The sequence below is a fragment of the Melopsittacus undulatus genome, chromosome 5 (assembly GCF_012275295.1).
Source record: "Melopsittacus undulatus isolate bMelUnd1 chromosome 5, bMelUnd1.mat.Z, whole genome shotgun sequence".
Lineage (NCBI taxonomy): Eukaryota > Metazoa > Chordata > Aves > Psittaciformes > Psittaculidae > Melopsittacus > Melopsittacus undulatus.
The window spans coordinates 8,076,884-8,097,866 of NC_047531.1; the positions used below are offsets into that span (position 1 = coordinate 8,076,884).

Below are 20,983 nucleotides of genomic sequence, written 5' to 3' on the forward strand. Positions count from 1 at the left end.
AAAACCTACAAATAATTCACATTCTGATAAAACATTAATCTGAAATTTCACCTACTCATTACAGGGTTTTATGTTCTTTTTTGTAACCTATTAAAAAATAATTAAGTATAAAGTTGGTTTTTGCTGGTTTTTTTTTGTTTTGTTTTTTTGATAAAAGTAAAATGTAGAAAAAATATTCAGGGTCACCTCTTAAATGTTTTTCCCTTTGATCTTCCAAGTGTAACTGCAGTACTTAGTCATGTAGACTGTTCCAAAAATAACCATTGCCCTGATATGTGATACCTCTGACAAATACGGTAATAAAAAGAAAAGCCACCAGCTAATTGCTAGGAGAGATCTGTACAAATATAACTCGTATGCATGTGCCATAGGAAAAAGAAATGTATCAGTGAATGATTTCATTGCTGCTCAGTAGTTTGCTTTAGCTTTAATGACCGCCAACCATGATATTTAAGCAAAAATGCATCATTTGAGCAGCTTAGTAGGGTTTCCACCTAGTATAGTAACAACAGAACAGTTGCTGTCAACAAAACTGTGCAGTATGGCTGAGGCATCTCTGAGAATAAAACCGATACTCTAGTGGTAGTATTGCCACATTCCGTTTCATGAAGTTGTGATGTCATTTGACACGGGTCAAATAAAACAATAAAATTGATTTAAAAATTGGATCTAAATTTTAAAATCAATTTGACGTAACCAGAGGAATGAATAAAAAGTGTCATCCCACCTCGACGAAAAAACACTAACACAGAGAGGGGAAAGACTCATGGACAAATGACAGAAGTATCATAAAGAAAAATTCTGTACTGGAATACTCTTCATATTGGCAGAACACAATGAAGCCATGCCAGTTTACATGGCCACTCATTACACTCCATGTGTTTTTCCAGTTAGTTCCTTCCACATGGAAGAAAACTTATTGTAATTTCCCTTCTCTCTCCCTGTATCTCACCCCCAAAGTGAAGAAATGACAGAAGTTTTACTTCACCATGATGAGGGAAGAGCATTCAGTCTGCTGAAACCCCTCTTCAGGAAAAACAATAACAAGTTGATAACATGTATCTTTAAAGAAGGAAAGCCATTTTAGTAGATTTCAGCTCTTACAGAACTAGAGAAGGAGACATTCCAGGGATGTCTCTTAAACAAAAAACAAAAAAAAAATTATCAAAACAAAACAGATTCCCTCTTTTATTGTGTTAAAAATAATGTTAAAAGCTATTTCTATTGCTGCCCAAATGAATCCCAAAGACATCAAATTTCTTCTATAGTTAAATCTGGCATCTGTTTGAAAAGAATGGACTTCAAGAGGCCAGCATGCACGCAGCTAGACCATAATCATGTCATAGAAGAAAAAGTTACATTACACCAGCAGTCATATCAAACTAAATTCTAATCATAATATTACTTCAGCAGTTCTTCAGGAATTAAAAAACAAAAACGCCAACCAAACAAAACAAAACAAAAAAAAAATCAAACCCCAAAACCCCACAAGTGTCCTAATGGTAAATTTAGAAGTTGCACACATAGCAAAAATGTATCTTAAAACTTATACTATTCACTACAGTGAGGATGTAACTGTAGTCCCTAGCCTGCAAATCTTAAGAAATAATACTATCAAAAAAGACTGTATGATCAATAAACTGATAAAACGTCATATCATGTTAATGAGAAGAATGGTACATCCTGGAGCAAAAAAAAATTAACATAAAAATGTTAATTTTTAAGTATCTCATACTAATGGAGGGTCACAGTATCCACCATAACATGGACTGCTACCTGTGCTGAGGTAAGCTTTTTACTTAAAGAAAAAATTCCTTTAGCAATCTGTTGAACACAGAAGACTGATTACCAGAAAAAGAACTACCAACTACTCTGACAGAGTTAACATCATTAGAGCTAGGCTCTTCACTAATATAGTCAATTCAGTTTTAGGGGTTTATACCTAATTACAAAATCATTTGCACTAATAGACTTTCAAGCTCCTAATGCAAGTTCTTGAAATATTAGAGGATTTACTTCCAGAGGAAAAAAAAAAGCTATATCCTTTTGATCCTTGTTTCTCAATACTAACAAAAACTAGGTATCTATAAGCAACTAAAGCAGGAGTTGTCTATATGATTATCATAGGTCAGGACTTACAATCTTCTAATAAATTCATGTGCAACACCTGCATATTTACAGGACTTAAATCTGAATCATGTTCAGCCCAGTAGGTTATTTAAGAGTACCTTGCGTGCTATTGGCTCTTGACCTTCCATGAGTGTGTACCAGCTAACTAGCCTATTCCAGCCTTCAGTTGGCAGAAGGATGTAGTCCAGCTCATCAATGAGATGTTCCTTGAGAGACTGAGAATCACCATCTAAAAGAGAAAGATATTTTTACATGCATACTGTAATTCTGTTGTGTTTTTAATGCATCATACATTAAACAGATGTATTTTCTGAGTCAGTTATATTACTAGTATTATGGTATTCAAAGCAAAAGTTTTCTGAAAGTAGGTAAACTACTCACTTCCTGCACAGCACACCTATTATAGGTAGTATTCCTAAACTCAAGAATCCAAGTGACAACTCCATATCCTCATGCTAAGTGCCTAACTTGTTATCCCACACCATCATAGCCTTAGAGAAACCAATCCATTTCTCCACCCACTTCACACATAATTCCACATCACCATGGATACTTCCATTTCATGCTACAGTTGCACCCTCCACTGAAAATGCAGAAATGGGTAGTTACAGTAGATCAAAGGCAAAGTTTGAAGTCATTAATTCCATATCAGGCTGGAGAAATAACATGGTACAATCCTCCTACTTAAAGGATGCTACATGCTCTGGAAACACAGTCCTTATAAAATTCTTCATGGGGACAGCAAGATGCAGCATTGGAAAGTACAACTTGGCAACCTCTTAAGTAGCATGCTTTTAGTTTTCATTCAACCCTTATTACAGCAGCATGATAGCAACTACTCTATATGTGTAAAACAGAGTTCCAGATCTGAGCCACTGTTAGCCTCAGACAACTAGGGCAGTTGTCTTTCCATTTGGAAGTACCCAGCAACAGGACAGCAAGCACACATTATAACCAGAAGCAAAACATGGGGAAAAGTTCACAAACACATCTTCAGGCAACTCTCTTAATGCTGTATTTCTGCACTGATCCGACACTGCTACAGTTTATAGCGAGATCTAATCTGGATTCCATTAGATCCTCCTAAAACCCCAACATTTCTCCTAGCATAGCTTTTCAGGACGTTATTCCATCAAAGCACCCTGACTCATTCTCTCATATTCAATGCTGTTGAATAATCAGCGATTTTAATTACTTGCTTGTGCTTGCTTTGCTAATCTAGACTATTTATCTCCTGAAGATGGCATGTCTGTATTCTACTATATTTAACAACTTTTTTTTGCAAATATTGAGATTAACTGAAAAAGTCTACCTGTTACTTTTCACTGCTCCCAATTCATCCAAACATTCTGTAAGTAAGGGAGCAGCATTTAAGTTATACAGGCACAACATACTAATTCAGTTTCCTGGAATTGGTATTTCCTGGATTTAACAATAGTTTTTCTTATCACTCAATTACACTGCAGAATATCTGAGAAAGCATCCCATTTCATTCTTTAAATCAGAAGCAGATTTTCAGGCTTAACACTTAAGGAGGACAGCAACTAGTGCAACAGAGGATAGTAACTAGTAACTAGTGCATACTACATGTCAAAGACAGGATTAAAAACAAAGCCTTTTAGGGCCCAATTTAAGCTACATAGGAAACCTAGTATAGAGGACTACTGCTCTGCAGTTGAAGGAGACAGCTACTATTTGCTGAGCACATATGACCTTAATTTTAAAACTGCCTTCACACAGGAACAGTAGATGTCAGACAGTAACTGGATGAACTGTACCACTGCCAATGCAGATCCATCATTTCAGAACAATGAATGAGCCAAAAGTAAAGTTCATAAACCCTGACCTTTCTTTGCTTTGAAAGGGATATTAATAAGCAGTGTCAAAATGATAGCACACAGGTTTTCAGGAGCTTTTAGCAAAATGTCTAAAATTACCTCAAACTTAACCCTAATCTATTAGGCTTCATATCCACAGTAATATAAAACATAATCTGAGTATGTATATAGATCAAGATTTAAATAATAGAGATCAACTAACACAGTACTGTACTCTTTTAGAAATCACCCCCCCATTTTTTTTAAGTTGGTAGACACAGAACAAAGAATAAGCTGATGCTGCCACAGTGAGGATACAAGTTTCTTAACACATCTGATTGCAACTGAAGAGGATTACCTGAACATGCTTGCCCCACTGCAAGGTTTACTGCAAGAATGTACAAAATATCTAGATCCGCACATTTCATTAAACAAAACACGCTACTCACCTGGAGCAAAAAGACCTTTAATTTTGTGGATGGAAGAGAATATACATATGACAATACATGCCTTCTTTGAAGGCAATGATACTAGTCACTGTCAGACACGCACACTCACACTGATGACAATTAGTGCAACATAGGATGGTAAGTCCTATGAAAGAGGCAATTATCTTTAACATTTAACTTGTAAAATAATGAGATATTAATTACAGTTGAGAAGTTTTGAATGAAGAAAGTCAGAGTTCATCATAAACTCCATAAGCTATAAAAATATTTATTACTAGGTGTAAACAAATTGCGCTGTACTATTATATTACCTGTAACTGAAAAGGGGGAAACCAATTATCTGCTAGATTTTGTACCTACTGTATTTTGCAGATTAACTATTAATAGGTCCATGGTATTTTAATACTGGATATTAAATATACAATTTGACGTAAACATTAAAATATCTGGGAAAGTATTCAAAGACCTGTGTCTACAAATCTGACTGCAGTTCAGCAAAAGTCAGTCCAACCTGAATAATCATAACAACGACAGAGTTTAACCATACTTAGAAGACCATAAAATTAGAAGATTATCCTCTATAATTTCATACCACTTTATATTATCTCTGAACTGCATAATACTACTTCTTCAAATGTTCCAGATTCACAGTAAGGGCTTGGGGCTCATTTACAAAAAGAAATTTTAGAGTTAACTTTAAAATGTTATGTCTTAAATCAACCAATCTCGTTAAGCTAAAAAGAAAACAACAAACCCACCAAAAAAACCCAACAAAACCCCAAACAAACCAAAACCACACTTACTGAACTCAGGCTATCTACTTAACTAAATTTCAACTCCCAAAGTATCCCAAAATATCATAAGCTAGTACTTTGTACATTATTAAATATTCTGTTACCATTGCAATGAAGTTCCAATAATTTCATTTATGAAATTGTGATGTTAGGGAAATCTATTCCAGTCTCCTTGTCATGGTCTCAAACAAAATGTTTCACTTTCATATATACTGAGACTCATTTACACTATCAAATACAAATGATGAATAATCTGTCACAAGTTTGCACTAAATGTTAGTATTGGCTTATTACACAATCAGAAGCAGTTACCTTTGAGAAGTCCAGAATTATCAATAGGACCAGGGTACACATTCTTATCTCCCATCTGGTATTTGTCCCAGCTGTCAAAACCAACATATTTTTTCCACTGTTTGAACCAGCGACTATCCACTAGATACCTTAAATGGAAGAAGACACATGAGTTAGTTACTGGCACGCTACCACTTCCTACAGTATCAATTAATGCACGGGAACACACCTGTAGTCATCAATTTTGCAAAATGGCAGATGTTTTTCTGTCTGGTCTGGTAACCATTATCAGCATCTCCTACCAACATGCATTTAACTGTGGGCAATTAAAGATCCCACTAATTACAGTAGGCAAGTACAGTTTTGCAAGACTGCCAACACAGCATATCAGAATTTGAACAATGTTAAGTTCAAAAACATATTTCCCTTTTTAACATGAAATAATATGTTTTAATTCCTGTTCTCAATTTGTGAATTCAGGAGATTCAAGTTAAGTTTATAATTAGGCAGCACTTTAAAAAATGAGAGATAACTTTTAATAAAGCATTTTTTCCTGACTGCATTTTATTTATAACATCCGTATGCAAGCAGAAAAAACTTCAGAACTCTGATGTCCTGTCAAGATCCAGAAAGTGTGGCTTTCTTCCTTTGAGTCAGCATCAACACATACAGTAAATGCTCTGCTTTTGAGGCAGTACTAGATGTTCTTCCTACATATAATTATCAACTTCACACTTCCATATAAAGGGATATCTCTAAACTCAGCCCTACAGTATTTCTACCCAGATCAGACTGTTGCCAGTCTGGTTTTTATGAAGTCCAGCGATACCTACATTTTATATTTTCTTGTCCAGAATGTCTTTAAGGTGCAAAATTTGTTGAGAGAGCCTCATATTTTATTATATGTTTAAAAAAAAATAAAAAAAACCCAAGCACCTTCATGATTTCTCTTTCCTAGAAGTATCCATATCTTTCTGTCTGGTCTGGCCCAACCCTTTTTTTTGCTGCTATCCTAGTACATGTCAGAATATCACTCTCAGGATGAAACACCAGGTCAAACTACAGATCGTAGGTAATCCTCATTCTTTTCTCCAGCACTTGATTACTAAACTATTTGCAGCATGCCAATGAACATGCTACTGAACCTTTAAGAGACCTCAAAACTTCCTGGTGATTCAAATACTAGTCTGCTAATACATACGGCTTTATTAGGCAATCATTCTGTAGGAGTTACTCATGAACACCAGGGTAAAACAAACCATTAGCACCCACAACTCTTGTAACCAAAGTAGTATAAAAACATTGCTTGAGTATACATTTTACTGAATAGGTTTGAAAAATATACATGAGTGGGGCCTTACATTTGTGCTTCTAAATGATGCAACTCAATAAGAATTAACAAACCTAACATATTTAAGTTTTGACTTATTTCTTCTTCTCAAGTTTTAGTTTCTTACACACACAGATCAAGCCTGGAGTAAGCCTCCAGAAGTACTCCTAGCAAATCTTTGGTAAATAAGGAATTACTACCAAGAAGTACTCAGTGAGTGGGATTCTTCATAGTCAATTTATCAGATTTTCTTCTCAATAAGTCCCAATATTTCAGTTTCTACACAATATACTCTTGTATATAAGTGTGTGAATCTGTAGGCAAAAGTCCTTTGGAAAGTTAAGAGGAGGAAGGCATTAGAAGATCACCATGGGCTTTTGGATGCTTAGTTCACCTACGTTGCTTCAAAACCATCAAAGATTAAAGTCTCAAACACAACTTTACAACATCTGTGACAACAGCATCCTAATTCACATAGCAAACGCTCTTGATTCAAAATACAATTGTATCAACAGTAATAATGAGTCTGTGAAAAATTACTCCTAGTCTTAGCTTGTAACTACACCTTAAGCAAACAAATAGCAAAAGCAGAGCTTTGTCTCAGCCAAATTTCTCCTTTTTTCACCAATGCCAGACGTACCCTGGCGACACTCACCAATGCAGCACGGTACATTTACCATTCATATGCCAGTATAACATTTGGTCTGATATCTATTCTACTATCATAACCTGTTACTACTGCTCAAGAGTCATCAACTACTATGAGTTGCTATCTCTTCTGAAATTGCTCTGTACACAACTTTGTCCTTGAACTTGCAACACACATTTTCTTTCTGAAATCTTAAGCACATAATAAAGAAGTCATAAACCAGCTTCAAACTGCTTTCCGAACCAAAACCATATTGAAAAAAATGTTAACTTTTCTTCACTATTAAGGAAATCCTACCAGATTGGTAATGAAAACAGCACGGTTGAAGGCCTGGTTCAGAAAGATGTAATACTTAACATCACCCTGATTTTGCAATATTGAATCATTTTAAAGCAGCATGGCCAGGCACTAATTATTTCAGTTATGTGGCAGTATTCCCTTGACATCCCGTTGCCCAAGGCAGGGGTGTTGGAACCAGAGATATGAAGGTTCTTTCCAACCCTAACTATTATATGATTCTGTGACACGTTTTGTTTTGAGCATGTTTAGAACACAATCGGAAACAATACTTGACAAGGCTAAGCTGCATTAAAAATGGTGAAATTTGGGATAAAATACAGTAAGAATAAGATTAAAAATGCAGGAAATTGAAAAAATAAACAGATTTAAACTTTATTAGGTTCTCAGTACAGGAAAGATATGGACCTGTTGAAGAGGGTCCAGGGGAGGGCCATAAATACTATCAGAGGGGTGGAGCACTTCTCCTGTGACAAAAGGCTGAGAGGGTTGTGGTTGTTCAGCCTGGAGAAGGCTTTAGGGAGACCTAGCAGCCTTCCAGTATTTGAAGGGGAAAGAGTTTTTAGCAGGGCCTGCTGCAATAGAATGAGGGGTGATGGTTTTAAAACTTAAAGAGGGAGGATTCAGGCTGGATGTGAGGAATACATTTTTTACAATGAGCGTGGTAAAACACTGGCACGGGTTGCCCAGAGAGGTGGTGGCTGCCCCATCCCTGAACACATTCAAGGCCTGGCTGGATGTGGTTCTGAGCAACCTGATCTAGTTGAAGTTGAATGTCCCTCTGCTCACCACAGGGGGGCTGGACTAGATGGCCTTTGAAAGTCCCTTCCAACCCAAACTATTCTGATTCTTCCTTTGTTTTACCCTTGTCCCAGCATTAATCTCGTTAAAATCTGTGGAAGTTCCAGGCTCACACATACTTCACACTTCCAAAATCAAACTCATTCACTATGAATACACTGATTTCTTGACCACTTTTTATCATCTGCTGTTTGGGGAAGATATAAAAACTACCTAACAAAGCAGTGAACTTCTCAAAATAATTCAGATCTTTGTGTACAGAAAACCTCGTTTTGCAACACAAGAAAATATCAAAGTAAATTCTTACTGTTTTACTTAAAAGCCCTTTCTGAACTTAACTTTTGAGGTTCACCTAACACAGTAGCACATGAGCACTGCAGCAAAATCTATGAAACCATAAACCTTAAACTGTCGTGAAATCAAATGATATAACCACATGATATAAGCCACAAATAACCAGTTTGTGAAAACAGGCATATAATGTTACAATCTACAAATCATTTAAAATTTGGCATTATCATTTGTTTAAAACAAATATTAAAAAAAATCAAACAAAAGCAAAGATACAAACTTTAAGACTTGCAAAGTCTGTTCAAAACACAATGTTTCCCATCACACAATACATAAAGTGAAGTAACATTATGAGAGCTCCATACTATGCTTTAAAATATTTGGTATGGTTGCTACTAGACGCTTTCAATTCTATTTTTACTCTCATAAAGTCCTCCCCTAAGCAATATTACAATAGGAGAGAAAAAACTTAAATTAGGTTTATATCTTACAGAAATAACATCTACAGTCAATATTCAGATGCAGACGTCTTCAGATACAATTTGGTTCAATGAAAGCAAGAACGCTTTTGGATGTACAAACTCAGCAGGGAATGCAGAAAAGTTTTAAAGTGTTTTCTCTAACAAATTCTCTGTCCAACTCATATCCAAGGTATGTCATCTTCACCTATTACCCAGAAATATGATGGGGCTGGGAGAGAATACAGCAGACAAAAGCCTGCAATAAGGAATTTAGCCTATTTAAAGATCACAAGTAAGAATTTAAGAATTCAGTGAAAAACCACGAAGATAGTCCACTTGAAAATACAGTAAGAGACAACAGACCTCTACAAATATTTTTTCTGTTTCCTGGAAGAGAAGAACAGACACTAGACTACCATGGAAGTCTGAACTGGTATGACCATAAAATAGGGTGACTTTATTCTACACAGTCCGTATATAATTGAATATAGAGTCTGATATTAAATATCACTTTTTCTTTACCCTGAGTTTGCCAGAAGAAGCCTGATGTTACTGTAATTTAATCATTGGTATTGTGTCTTTTTTCTTTTTAAAGTACAAGTAGGAGCATTTCTTCCCACCTTTGCAAAAATCCATTCTTTTACTCTGCCTATACAAATTCCAATTTCTTTTACAATGGCCTATTAGTATTTGACTGATTTTTCTTTAATAAATGGAAAAAAGTATATAGGATTTGATTAATCTGATATACCCTTGCTTTTTGCTTTATACACAAAGTTTTCAGCCTTATGAACATACCCATGCAGGACAGCATTCTCACCTTTCTCTTCTGCTGAGGCCATCCAGCACTATTCCATAATAGCCATAATTGTGTGCTTATGAATGCAGTCATGCTCAAATACCCATCCTACCACCAAATTTGCCAGCTCTGTCCCCTACTCTATCCTACGGCCTCTACTTTCTTGATGTGATTTTGAATGAAGTATTAATATTGAAGAAGAAAAGCTGTAATTTTATACAGAAGTGAAATAATCATATAGGCAAAATGCCCACTGTTTTAACTAATGCTTAACAAAGTGCTGTTCCTCTAGAAATATACTACCTTTCGAATCCTTTGTGTTAAATACCTGATCATACACCAGTAACACAGTGATTAAAGAAAGTTTTGGTAACTGGACTTAACAATGCAAGAAAGCTTGGGAGTCCATTGCTCTAGATTTTAAATTACCTATTCCAACACTTCACCAATTTTATTATTCCACATCTAATTACTTTTGCCACCAACCAAATTTTGCTCTGCATATCTCATTAACGTTCTCTTTAACTGAAATGTTGTAACATTTCTGTTTCCCAACACAAACTTGAAAAACTTACATCACTTCCCTTCAAATTTCGGAATCTGTACTTACACACTCAAAAAAGAGATTAGTATTTCTAGCCTAAAAAGGTGAAAGGCCGCAAGTCATGCAAGAATGTAAGCATGCTAAGAACTAGACACAGTCAAGCTCCTGCCATGGAAGTAAAATGCTGAAGGAAAACTGAATCTTCAAAAAATTTACATGAGGTTTGATATTCTCAGAGCAAAGTCTGTCTAGAAATACACTGGAGAAAAGCAAAATGAAGAATACATGACCATGAAAAATTTGACCTTTCCTGTTTTCTTACTTAAATTCAGTCGTACTTTGCTTAAATTTAAAGTACTTGGTTAGACTGAAGCATTTTGGACATATGGACAAACCTGCAAGAAACAACAAAAGAAGCAGCTAAATGGGTGCAAAACACTATTCTAAGACTGAATTCTGCAACTCTAAGTTTAAATCTATATAAACTTAGTATCTGTACTAAGCATAAATTAAAATGGATTACTTTCAGACAAACAACAGCCTACACGTATTTTCGGCAAGATGCATTCTACTGAAGATTATTGAAAAGACTGAAAAGGAAAGATCATTAAATCTATGTGTACTTTAGGGCAAAGCTTAATGCTTTGGTTAATATTGTCTGTAATACAAAGCAGTATATTTCTATCCCTGTATTAATTTTTAAATAGAGTGAACAAGGAAGATCAATTTATTAGGTTAAGGAGCAAACAGGCTGCTGCAAATTCTCAGGATTTTTCACAGACCATATCACACTCTAATAATCAAACTGAAACAAAAATATTATAGATTTGATGTAGCACTATACATCTTACCAGAGCCTACTAAAATATCTGCTGACCCCAGATTATAGCTTATAGAAAGTACTGCCTTGCTCACTATCCCAGTATTCAGCTCTAATATCCTTCATAAACAAAGCTAAGCAGGACTTACGTAAGTCCAGTAACAAATTTAAGTATCATTTAGAGATAACTGCTTTTAACTGACTCAGGACCTACTAACACTGTTTAGACTTCTCTGTTTACAGAATTATGGGATCTTTATTCTTGGACAGATACTGTTGACAGCAGACTCAGATGAGTTCCCACAGCACTAAGGTAAATGCATTACATGCAAAAGAAGGATTTATTGAATTTATATAAATAGGAAAAAAAATTACACATTTTGAAAACATTACAGATTTTGAAAAATGTTAGCAGATCACTGTACTTGTGATTTCTTACACTGGCTATGTGTATGCATGTGCATACATATGCACATGTATGATATTTTATGCATATTAGGCATTTTAATGAGAATTATGCTATTTTTACTTCAATAGAAACCTGATACAGGTGAGAGACATTATTTTGAGTTCCTGTGGACCAAAGTCACAGCAGCTGTAAACTTTATCAATAGATGAAATACTACTTTTCCAATGAGATTACAGAAACTTAAAACCTACATTCAAATGCCATACACTTCCCTCATGTTTATGCAAGGCTATACTATGTTAAAGATTATGCTGAAAAGAAAAAAAATTAATGCAATTACATCCTACTCAGCCTAGGGGATCAACCTGCTAAAGCACGCACATAGCTAAAATACAGACTTCTTTGCATTAAGGGAAAAAGTAAAAATCCAAAATTCATAAGATCATAGCTTTTGATCCTACATGCACATTCAATATAGCATTCTCACCACGATCAATAAGACTACTCATCTACACAAAATAGAGAAGGCAAACTGTAACAAGGCAACTTATTGTGACATTGATGTAAAAGTATCCATGATACTGTAACAAGGCAACTTATTGCGACACTGATGTAAAAGTATCCATGATACAAGTTATAATGGCCATGGTACAACCAACCACCTGAAAACTAAGTATTACCTACCAGGAACAATCAGTAATTTAAGGTGACAAGACATGGCTCACGTAAATGGAAGTATATCTGTTAAAACCTCATTTCTTAAGTAAGATTTTATCACTTTTTAGATCACTTTTTAGAGGAAGATTATTAAAAACTTGGCACACACACTTGAGACCAGATAGGCTTTACCGAATATATGCTGCCCTGGATACAAAAATAGCATATCGTGCATTAGTAAAACAGACACAGAAAATATCTATACATTGAACCTGGTGTAATGTTTTGCTTTTATTTTTGTTACGATTACCTAATGCAGGAAACAGTGTAATGTTACAGGAGTTTTTTCAACTATGGACCTGACTAAGGCTACCCCAAGGCGCCTTAAAAAACACGCCCTACCCAGTTTTTAAAACCATGGTTAAGAAATGTTTGTTATTTAACCCTGATTGAATCAACACGCCACTCTAGCAGGAAACACAGATTTTGCTCTATTAGATGTCATCACTCAAGCAATGAACAGGTTAACCAACCCATCTTCAGGGGTAAAACACACCTGGAGGGCTCAAAGTAGAGACTGAGATCTGTCTCAAATTTCTAGGTAAGCTGTTTTGTGTGGCAAACCTTAAGACATCTTCACAACAAGGTGAACTGATTAAAGCAGCAAATGCTTGATATTTACAGGCATTTCAAATAAATCATTCACCTCAACCTGCTTGATGAAAACAGAAACCCCAAGTTTGGTTATACTAAGGTCACATAGAGCCACAAAGCTAATAACAGAGAAACATAAATTTTGGAATAGCCCGAACTTCTACCAAAAAGTAAGAAAAATATGCATGTAGGATATGATGAAAATTACATGCAAATACAGTATTATAGCTATTAATATTATTGGAAATATTTGCACAGTCTAGTTATCTTTGAGATTTCTCTTAGCTGTATTACATACCCTTAAAGAGATCTAAATTTTATTTGAGCAAGTAGAATCAAAATACTATAGAACGTGTTCATGAACATGTTCCCTGTTTGTCTGGCCTACTTCAGTACTATGCATTCACTTCTGAGTGGAGCTTCAGACTGCTTCATAAGATCTATCTGCTCTAATCTGTAAAATGTTCCTTACCTGTCTGAAGCAGATTTATAATATACAAAGGAGAACTTATGCTCTCAAGTTGCCTGAAATGCCAGATGTGGAATAAAACAAGAGCAAATGGAATGAAGCTGCACCAGGGGAAGTCCAAAATGGACATCAAGAAAAGTTCTTCACTGAGCAGGTGGTCAGTCATTGGAAGAGACTCCTTGGGGAAGTGGTCACAGTACCAAGTCTGTCAGAGTTCAAGGAACATCTGGATGACAGTCATACTGTTTACTTTAAGCAGTCCTGCCAGAAGCAGGAAGTTGGCCTCAATGATCCATATGGTTCCCTTCCAACTTGAGATAAGTCTGATTCCATGAAAACCTCACATACCTCCAGAGCACAAGAGCTTGTGTAGCAAAGGTCTATGCTACCTTTGCAGACATGCTACCTCATATAGCCCCTACAAACAACAACATGGAGAAAACAGCTCACTGCTTATTCTTTGGGTCCTGCTGAAGTGGGATGAAATGATGTTTATTTCTGGTATTTACACAAGACTGCTCATCTCTGTGATTAAGGACCATTAATCTAGTTCCTGGTTGTGTTCTCGTCAATTACTGGACTTAAGAGTTTCTCCAATATAATCTACAATTTAGAGAGTACTTCTGCCTGGATGCCAAGTGCCCACCAAAGCCAGTCAATCACTCCCCTCCTCAACTGGTCAGGGGAGACAAAATACAAGGAAAAGCTTGTGAGTTGAGATAAAAACAGGCAGAAATCACTCACCAATTACTGTCATAGGCAAAACACTCAACTTGGGGAAATTAGTTTATTACCAATAGAGAAGGGTAATGAGAAATAAAACCAAATCTAAAAACATCCCCTTCCTCACCTTCCTTCTTTCCAGACCTAACTTTACTCCTAAAATTTCTACCTCCTTTCCCCCAGGTGGCTCAGGGGTACAACAAATGGTGGTTGTGGTCAGTTCATTGCACACTGGTCTCTGCTACTCCTTCCTCCTCACACTCTTCACCTGCTCCAGTGTGGGGTTCCTTCCACAGCAGAGTCTTCCATGAACTTCTCCAATGCAAGTCTCTCCCACAGGCTGCAGCTCTTCATGAACTGCTCCAGCGTGAGTCCCTTCCACAGGGTGAAGTCCTTCAGGAATATCCTCCAGTGTAGGTGCCCTGCAGGGTCACAAGTCCAGCCAGCAAGCCTGCTCCAGCATGGGCTCCTCTTTTCACAGGGCCAGTTCCTGCCAGAAGCCTCCTCCAGTGTAGGCTTCACATAGGGTCACAGCCTCCTTTGGCATCCCCCTGCTCTGGTGTGAGGGCCTCCATGGGCTGCAGGTGGAGATCTGCTCCACCATAGACTCCATGGGTTGCAGGGGCACAGCCGGCCTTACTATGGTCTGCACCACAGGCTGCAGGAGAATCTCTGCTTCACCACCTGAACCATGCACTCCCTCCTTCTTCACTGACCTTCTTCTGGCTGCACAGTTGTTTCTCTCATATATTTCCACTTCTCTCCTCTGACTGCTGCTGCTGTTGCACAGTTTTCCTTTCTGTTTCTTAAATATGTTATCTCAGAGCCACTACCAGTGTTGCTGATGGACTTCAACTGCAGTGGGTTGATACTGGAGCCAACTGGCATTGGCTCTACCAAACACAGAAGAAGCTTCTAGTAGCTTCTCACAGAACCCATCCCTGTAGCCCCTCCACTACCAAACCTTGCCACACAAACCCAATACAATTGGATCAGTCAAAATTACAAAAAAAAAAGACTGTTTCCTTATGAATGATCAAATATAGAGACTTACAGCAGCTCAAAATGGTATTACTTATAGCCTATGAACACTAATTTACAAAAACAAAAGCATAAGCTATTACAATACTTGTAAATGCACCTTCATTTCCTAAAAATCCAACAAATAATAAAAACCAATAATCAATTTACACAAGTTTTAAAATTCTGCAGCTGCACAACCATGTATGAGCATTCATTCAATAAAAGAAAATAATAATAGTAGCAGAAAGGCTGCCAACTGATTTCTAAAATTCCCTCATGGTCTGTAACTTGCTCATGTAATTGTGTACATTTTAATAAACCTTATTAACACACAATAAGCATCACAGAAGTATAATGACACTCATTCTTTACCTTAACATCCAGGTTGATAGAAAAAATATTTGAAGGGTATGACTGTGATCTTGCTATTTCCCACTGCTGTCAAAAGCATTCTGAATTCATTCTTCAGTTACATACAGACTGAATTAAACAATATGTAACCTAGATTTACTTATACTGACTGATAGGTCAGCCCTTCCACTTCAAAATCAAAACAGTTAACTTCAACATGCAGTAAAAACACTTCACCGACACACATTCCATCACTGTGTACTACAGGGACATTGTGTCTTAAGAACACAAGTTACTTCACTTTTAACACCAAAAACCCTGCAAATTGTCCGGAGAGATAAGTGAGGATACTGTGAATGAGTACAGATGAAGCAATACTGAGGACAAAGTGGAACAACTGTGTTGCTAAAAGCAAATTAGGACTCCTGTTTAAAGGTACAGCATCCCACTTTCATTCTTGCACAGCTGCAACTATAAAAATAAGAAAGGTGAAAATGGGTTTGTACCTGTATTTCTACTCCTGCATTTCTACTAGCCAAAACAGCTTAACTAAGTACACTCATGACTAATAGATGTCTTCAAAATTCTATTTTCTTTCAGAATGAACAAGGTCTTGAAAGTTCAATATAATGATGATTATTCTACTCTAGCACAAACAAACCAAACCATCATTCTATTAAAAATGTAGGTAAATCCACAAGAAAAAGATCCAGCGGACAGAAAAAAATTTATCACTTAGCTCCCATTTTTAAGAAATCTCAGTGTAAATATGTCACATTCCACTTCAGAAATAAATCCTCTGTTCCTCTAAATGCACTGAGATTATTTTAAATCAACTACTCGAGTCAAATTTTCCCTACAGCTCCCCATGCTCAATTCCTACAGCGTGCTGCAATAGCCTAAGCAGCACTTCACACATACCAAGAGGCTGACCAAAAAGCCTGATTCAGCCAAAATTAATGGACTTCATTTTAAAGTTAAAATTTCAGTATGAGCATGACATTAATAACCATGTAATTTGCATTAAACTTACAAATTTTCCACTTAAATAGATTTTTCATTAAAAAATAACTCCTAAATCAATGTTTGACTTCGAATTTCTAGGCAAAAAGCCTGACACAAACATGATTTTGCATTTAACATGCTCCCACCCTGCCCAATCAACTAACAGAAGAAAATTGCATCTACACATTTCCCTTGCATTCTTCCAGAAGAATTTTAAGCAGACTATTTTCTGTATTTTCCTAAGCTGCTGGCGAAATGCTGCACCATTCCACATGCAATGAGACAATTCTAATGCAAAACTTCAATCACAAAATCCTAAAGACAAAAATCAGTAAATTCAACCTCACTTAAAAAAAAAAGCAGCCAAGTTTCACATCTATCCTTGGAACACTGACGTGGTGGTCCTTGTTTCTCATATGAAGCCATCAGAACAGTTTAGGATGTTATTTCAAATGTTACTGAGATACAGGCCCATAACATCTCAATATGCTCTCAGTGAAATGAAGTAAAATATTCTATTAATGTTCAGCCTAGATTCTGGTCATGTACAGGACAACAATGAGTGATTAAATGTGGAAAACACTGAGAAGACCACAGCGTAAAATGCTATTAAAGCTACGCACTTCAGCATCAAGGTTACCATCAATGACGGGCACTGCAGGGTTTTTAGGTAGGGCTACATAAGCCTGTTCATCAAGATTCATGAGTTTTCATTGCCACCAGAATTAAAATGCTTCTATATTTTTGCTGGGACAATTCTTTAAATACACTTCTGGAGGGGAAACCCTTTAAGGTTGAACATTTTGAATCTACCAATCATTCATCAGGAAGGATTTTTACCCCACTTAAGTTTTTCCCTTATTTTCTTCAGTGATCGAGTTTTACAATTAAAATCCAAGAAAATTCCCACAATGCAAAAAAAAAAAAAAAGATGGTATCTTCTTCACCTTCCAAGAGATGCAAGCTATGGATAACAACAGTACTCCCTCTGGACCAGAAGAGATGTGTATCAGAGACGTGTCTGAATGAACCCAAAATACTATACTCTGGTAGTTCTCACAATTTACGGATCTTAGAAATCAAGAACAGATTAAGAATCTCTCATCACTCTGTGATGACTGGCACCAAAATTCATTGGCTAGCAGGGATGGAAATCCGCATCTTCCTTCTGGTCTAATCCTAACTAGCTTCAGTTTACAGATAGTGTCTTAAATCTTTATCTGCTCAGCTAAAAATCCTTATCTTAGAAGACATCTTCTTGTGTAAGTAATTCCAGCACAGGACTCAACATCCCACCAAAACAAAGGCTCTTGAAGTTCTAATCTGAAAGGCAAAGCTGCTGCCTTCCCTATTAAATTTTAAGAATTTTTTAACTAATTCCAAACGAACACCTTCTGTGACATGTGGACACCAGAACTGGATAGTAAGAATGGTTTCACTACCATATTACTGTATACAGTACACCTTTGTACTGCTAATCAGCATTCCCTATTCAAACATCTAAAGATTGCTTTTGTTCTCTTAGCCACCAAATAAACTCCTTGTGATAGTTATTTGTCCACTGTAACACCCCAATTATTTTCCATGTTACTGCTTTGTAAAACACAAGTAACATCTACAGTCTCATCTGCTCACAAATTGCTATGGCAAGCAAAAGACAAAAGAAGCACAGTGGGGAAATTCTGGGAGAAAGAGAGGAAAAAAAATAGGTGAAACTGACTGCTAAGGCTGTGCTGTTAGCCATTATTAGTCACTACTACCCACTGTAAGTGAACTGTTTATTGGCAGGTGATATTTAAAGGTGAGAAACACAGTCTCACATTCTAGAGCATGGACAGCCAATGGGTGAAGGAGGTAGTAAAGAGCATGAAAGCATTTATAATGTCATATTTAAGTAACTGAGACATCTCTAAGACAGCCATAGAAGTACAGGAACTACAAGGAAAGCATGGCTGAAAGTGGTCTTAAAGACAAGAAATTTTACTTCAATATATGGAAGATATTACAGATATATTCACATGAAATCACACACAAAAATCGACAGTCTTCATCCCCTTCTTAAAAGAACTGTTCCAAGATCAGTAACTTTCACTATTGCAAAAATCTACCTCAGTGACACTGTAAAAACAAAATAGCTTGGCAAGATTCTTGAGAAGATCACTGCAGCTACAAAGGCATTAAATGACATCATCAAGACCAGTTGGTCATGCAAATTATGCAGTGGCTAAAAAAACTGATGAACATCAACAGTTCTTCAGTTTCTGAGAGATACAGGAAGACACTGAGTTCAAATTTCTCTGCAGCTGTAAGTACTAGCATTTTGTCTTTCTGGATGACAGGTTAAAATCTCCACAAACAGTAAATATTGCTCCTCACTCTCCAAGTACTAGTAGAATTTCAAAACACTACAGAGAAGTACTCATACACTCTAAAGCTATGAGTTATACAATGCAGTGCAGCACTACTTCTCTTCCAAAACAGAATTCTAGGTCTTTCAACCACAGAACTTGAAGGTTCTTTAGATAATATTGCAAGAAGACAGACTTGCATAAAATTCAGGTGTCACAGAATGACTATGTGGTCTGCTGAATTCACTAATAAAAAACTCAACATATTTTAAAAACATCTGATAAATCAAGGGAGATCTTCCTTGGAAAAGCTTAAATTTTATGTTTCTTTAATGTCTGTTCAGAAAAATAGGGCAAATGCAGTGATGGCAGTATCTTCAATCTCTCCTAGTTTAATAATTTAATTTATTAAAGCCCATAAAAGAATGCAAAAAAGACTACTGGGATATGCTAGCCCAAAATTTTGTGGCTGTGGACAGGACAGTCAAATGATGCTAGCCTTGTCTGCCTGTTGAAGCAATATATTTTAACCTATACTATCCCCAAGCTACTCTTAAAAACATTCTACAGAATGTTTCATGTACAAATCCTACAGTTTGCTAAACTGCCTGTTCAAAGGTGGGTTCTTATATTCTTTCAATTCTTTTCCAACTTCTAACTCTAAAAATGTTGGATTTCAAGCCAGTTTCATTTCTTTCTCTCTGCCAATGCACATGAAGAACTAATGAAGAAATTCAATGTCCTCTTTATAGATATGACTTGCCTTTCTTTGCTCTACTCTTTAGTTCCTTTTTTCTTACAGGAAACCCCCAAAGCTTTATACTTTCCTTACATAGCTTTTTGTTCTCTACACTATAAATTCTGAAAAGCATGGACAAAACTTTCAGCATAAAGCAGTATTTTTAAAAGGACTGCATTTTAGTGCTTAAAAGCTCAAAGCTGATACAGCATTGTTTACATTTTTTTAGCAATATTTACTATTGAATGAATGAAAACTGCAATTCTGAATCATGTCTCACAGCACTTGAACTGTTTAATTTCCTTATGGATGTCCTGAAAGATCGAAAAGCTACTGACAAAATACCTCTGGAAAAAAAGCATTCGGACTAAAAATATCCATTAATTTGTGAAGTTAAATACATAGCTCTAAGTATAAAACCTATGAATACACATGTATACACATTTATGTAGCTAGAACAGTTCATGAGCTGAAGTTAAAAGGACTTTGCCATAGCTTACTCAATCTTCAAACATTTGATTAATATCAGTGTCATTTTCACAGCTACATACATAGAAGCTTTTGCATAACTGATTTTTCATATTAAAATATTTAATATACTAAAAAAATGCAGTAAACTTACTATTTTAGTCATCACTTTAACTCATCATAAAGTTACTTTCACTTTGAGTAATACTAACTGTTTGAGACATTTCCGTAGTATCTGGGAAATACCCAACAGAACCATTAAAAAAATTGTTATTTTAAGATTACAAGCCTAAGCACCCTTTTACTACTGCTGGTCATTTTCAACACCACCATGTGAATTGATTTCCTTTTTCTACTTGCTCAGATTTTTTTTTTCAGTTTAAAAGCAGTCTGTTCGTATGCCAAAACTGAACATATACTCAGCAGTATTTGAATAATGCATCAGAATGTATGCTTCTGACACATGCTGCAGTATCAACACTGTTAAATATAGTCTTTTATAGAACTGAAACAGTGAGTGATGACAGCTGAAATGAGGTGGGCAAGTTCTACTTTAGTGTGTTCATACTTAATTTTCAGTAAGTTAACGCTTCAGCCTTTGTCTTTGGGTGACAGTTTCACACAGGAAAAGATGAAGAGGTTGAGCGGTGGAAAAAGCCTCAGT

At 36.2% G+C, this 20,983-nt stretch overlaps 1 protein-coding gene across 3 annotated transcripts in view; it reads right to left on the reverse strand.

Annotated features, from left to right (window-relative positions):
* The window catches only part of USP15 (ubiquitin specific peptidase 15), a 61,265-nt gene that overhangs the window by 39,207 nt on the left and 1,075 nt on the right, over positions 1-20,983 (reverse strand). For all 3 annotated transcript variants that reach the window (XR_004549617.1, XM_034062841.1, XM_031048036.2), the window contains exons 2-3: positions 5,503-5,630; positions 2,229-2,359 (exon numbers count right to left, since the gene is read on the reverse strand). Coding sequence is in view for 2 of the 3 variants with exons in the window: in XM_034062841.1 (XP_033918732.1) it covers positions 2,229-2,359; positions 5,503-5,630 (259 nt within the window). In the remaining variant the exon portion in view is untranslated. The remainder of the gene's footprint in view (positions 1-2,228; positions 2,360-5,502; positions 5,631-20,983) is intronic.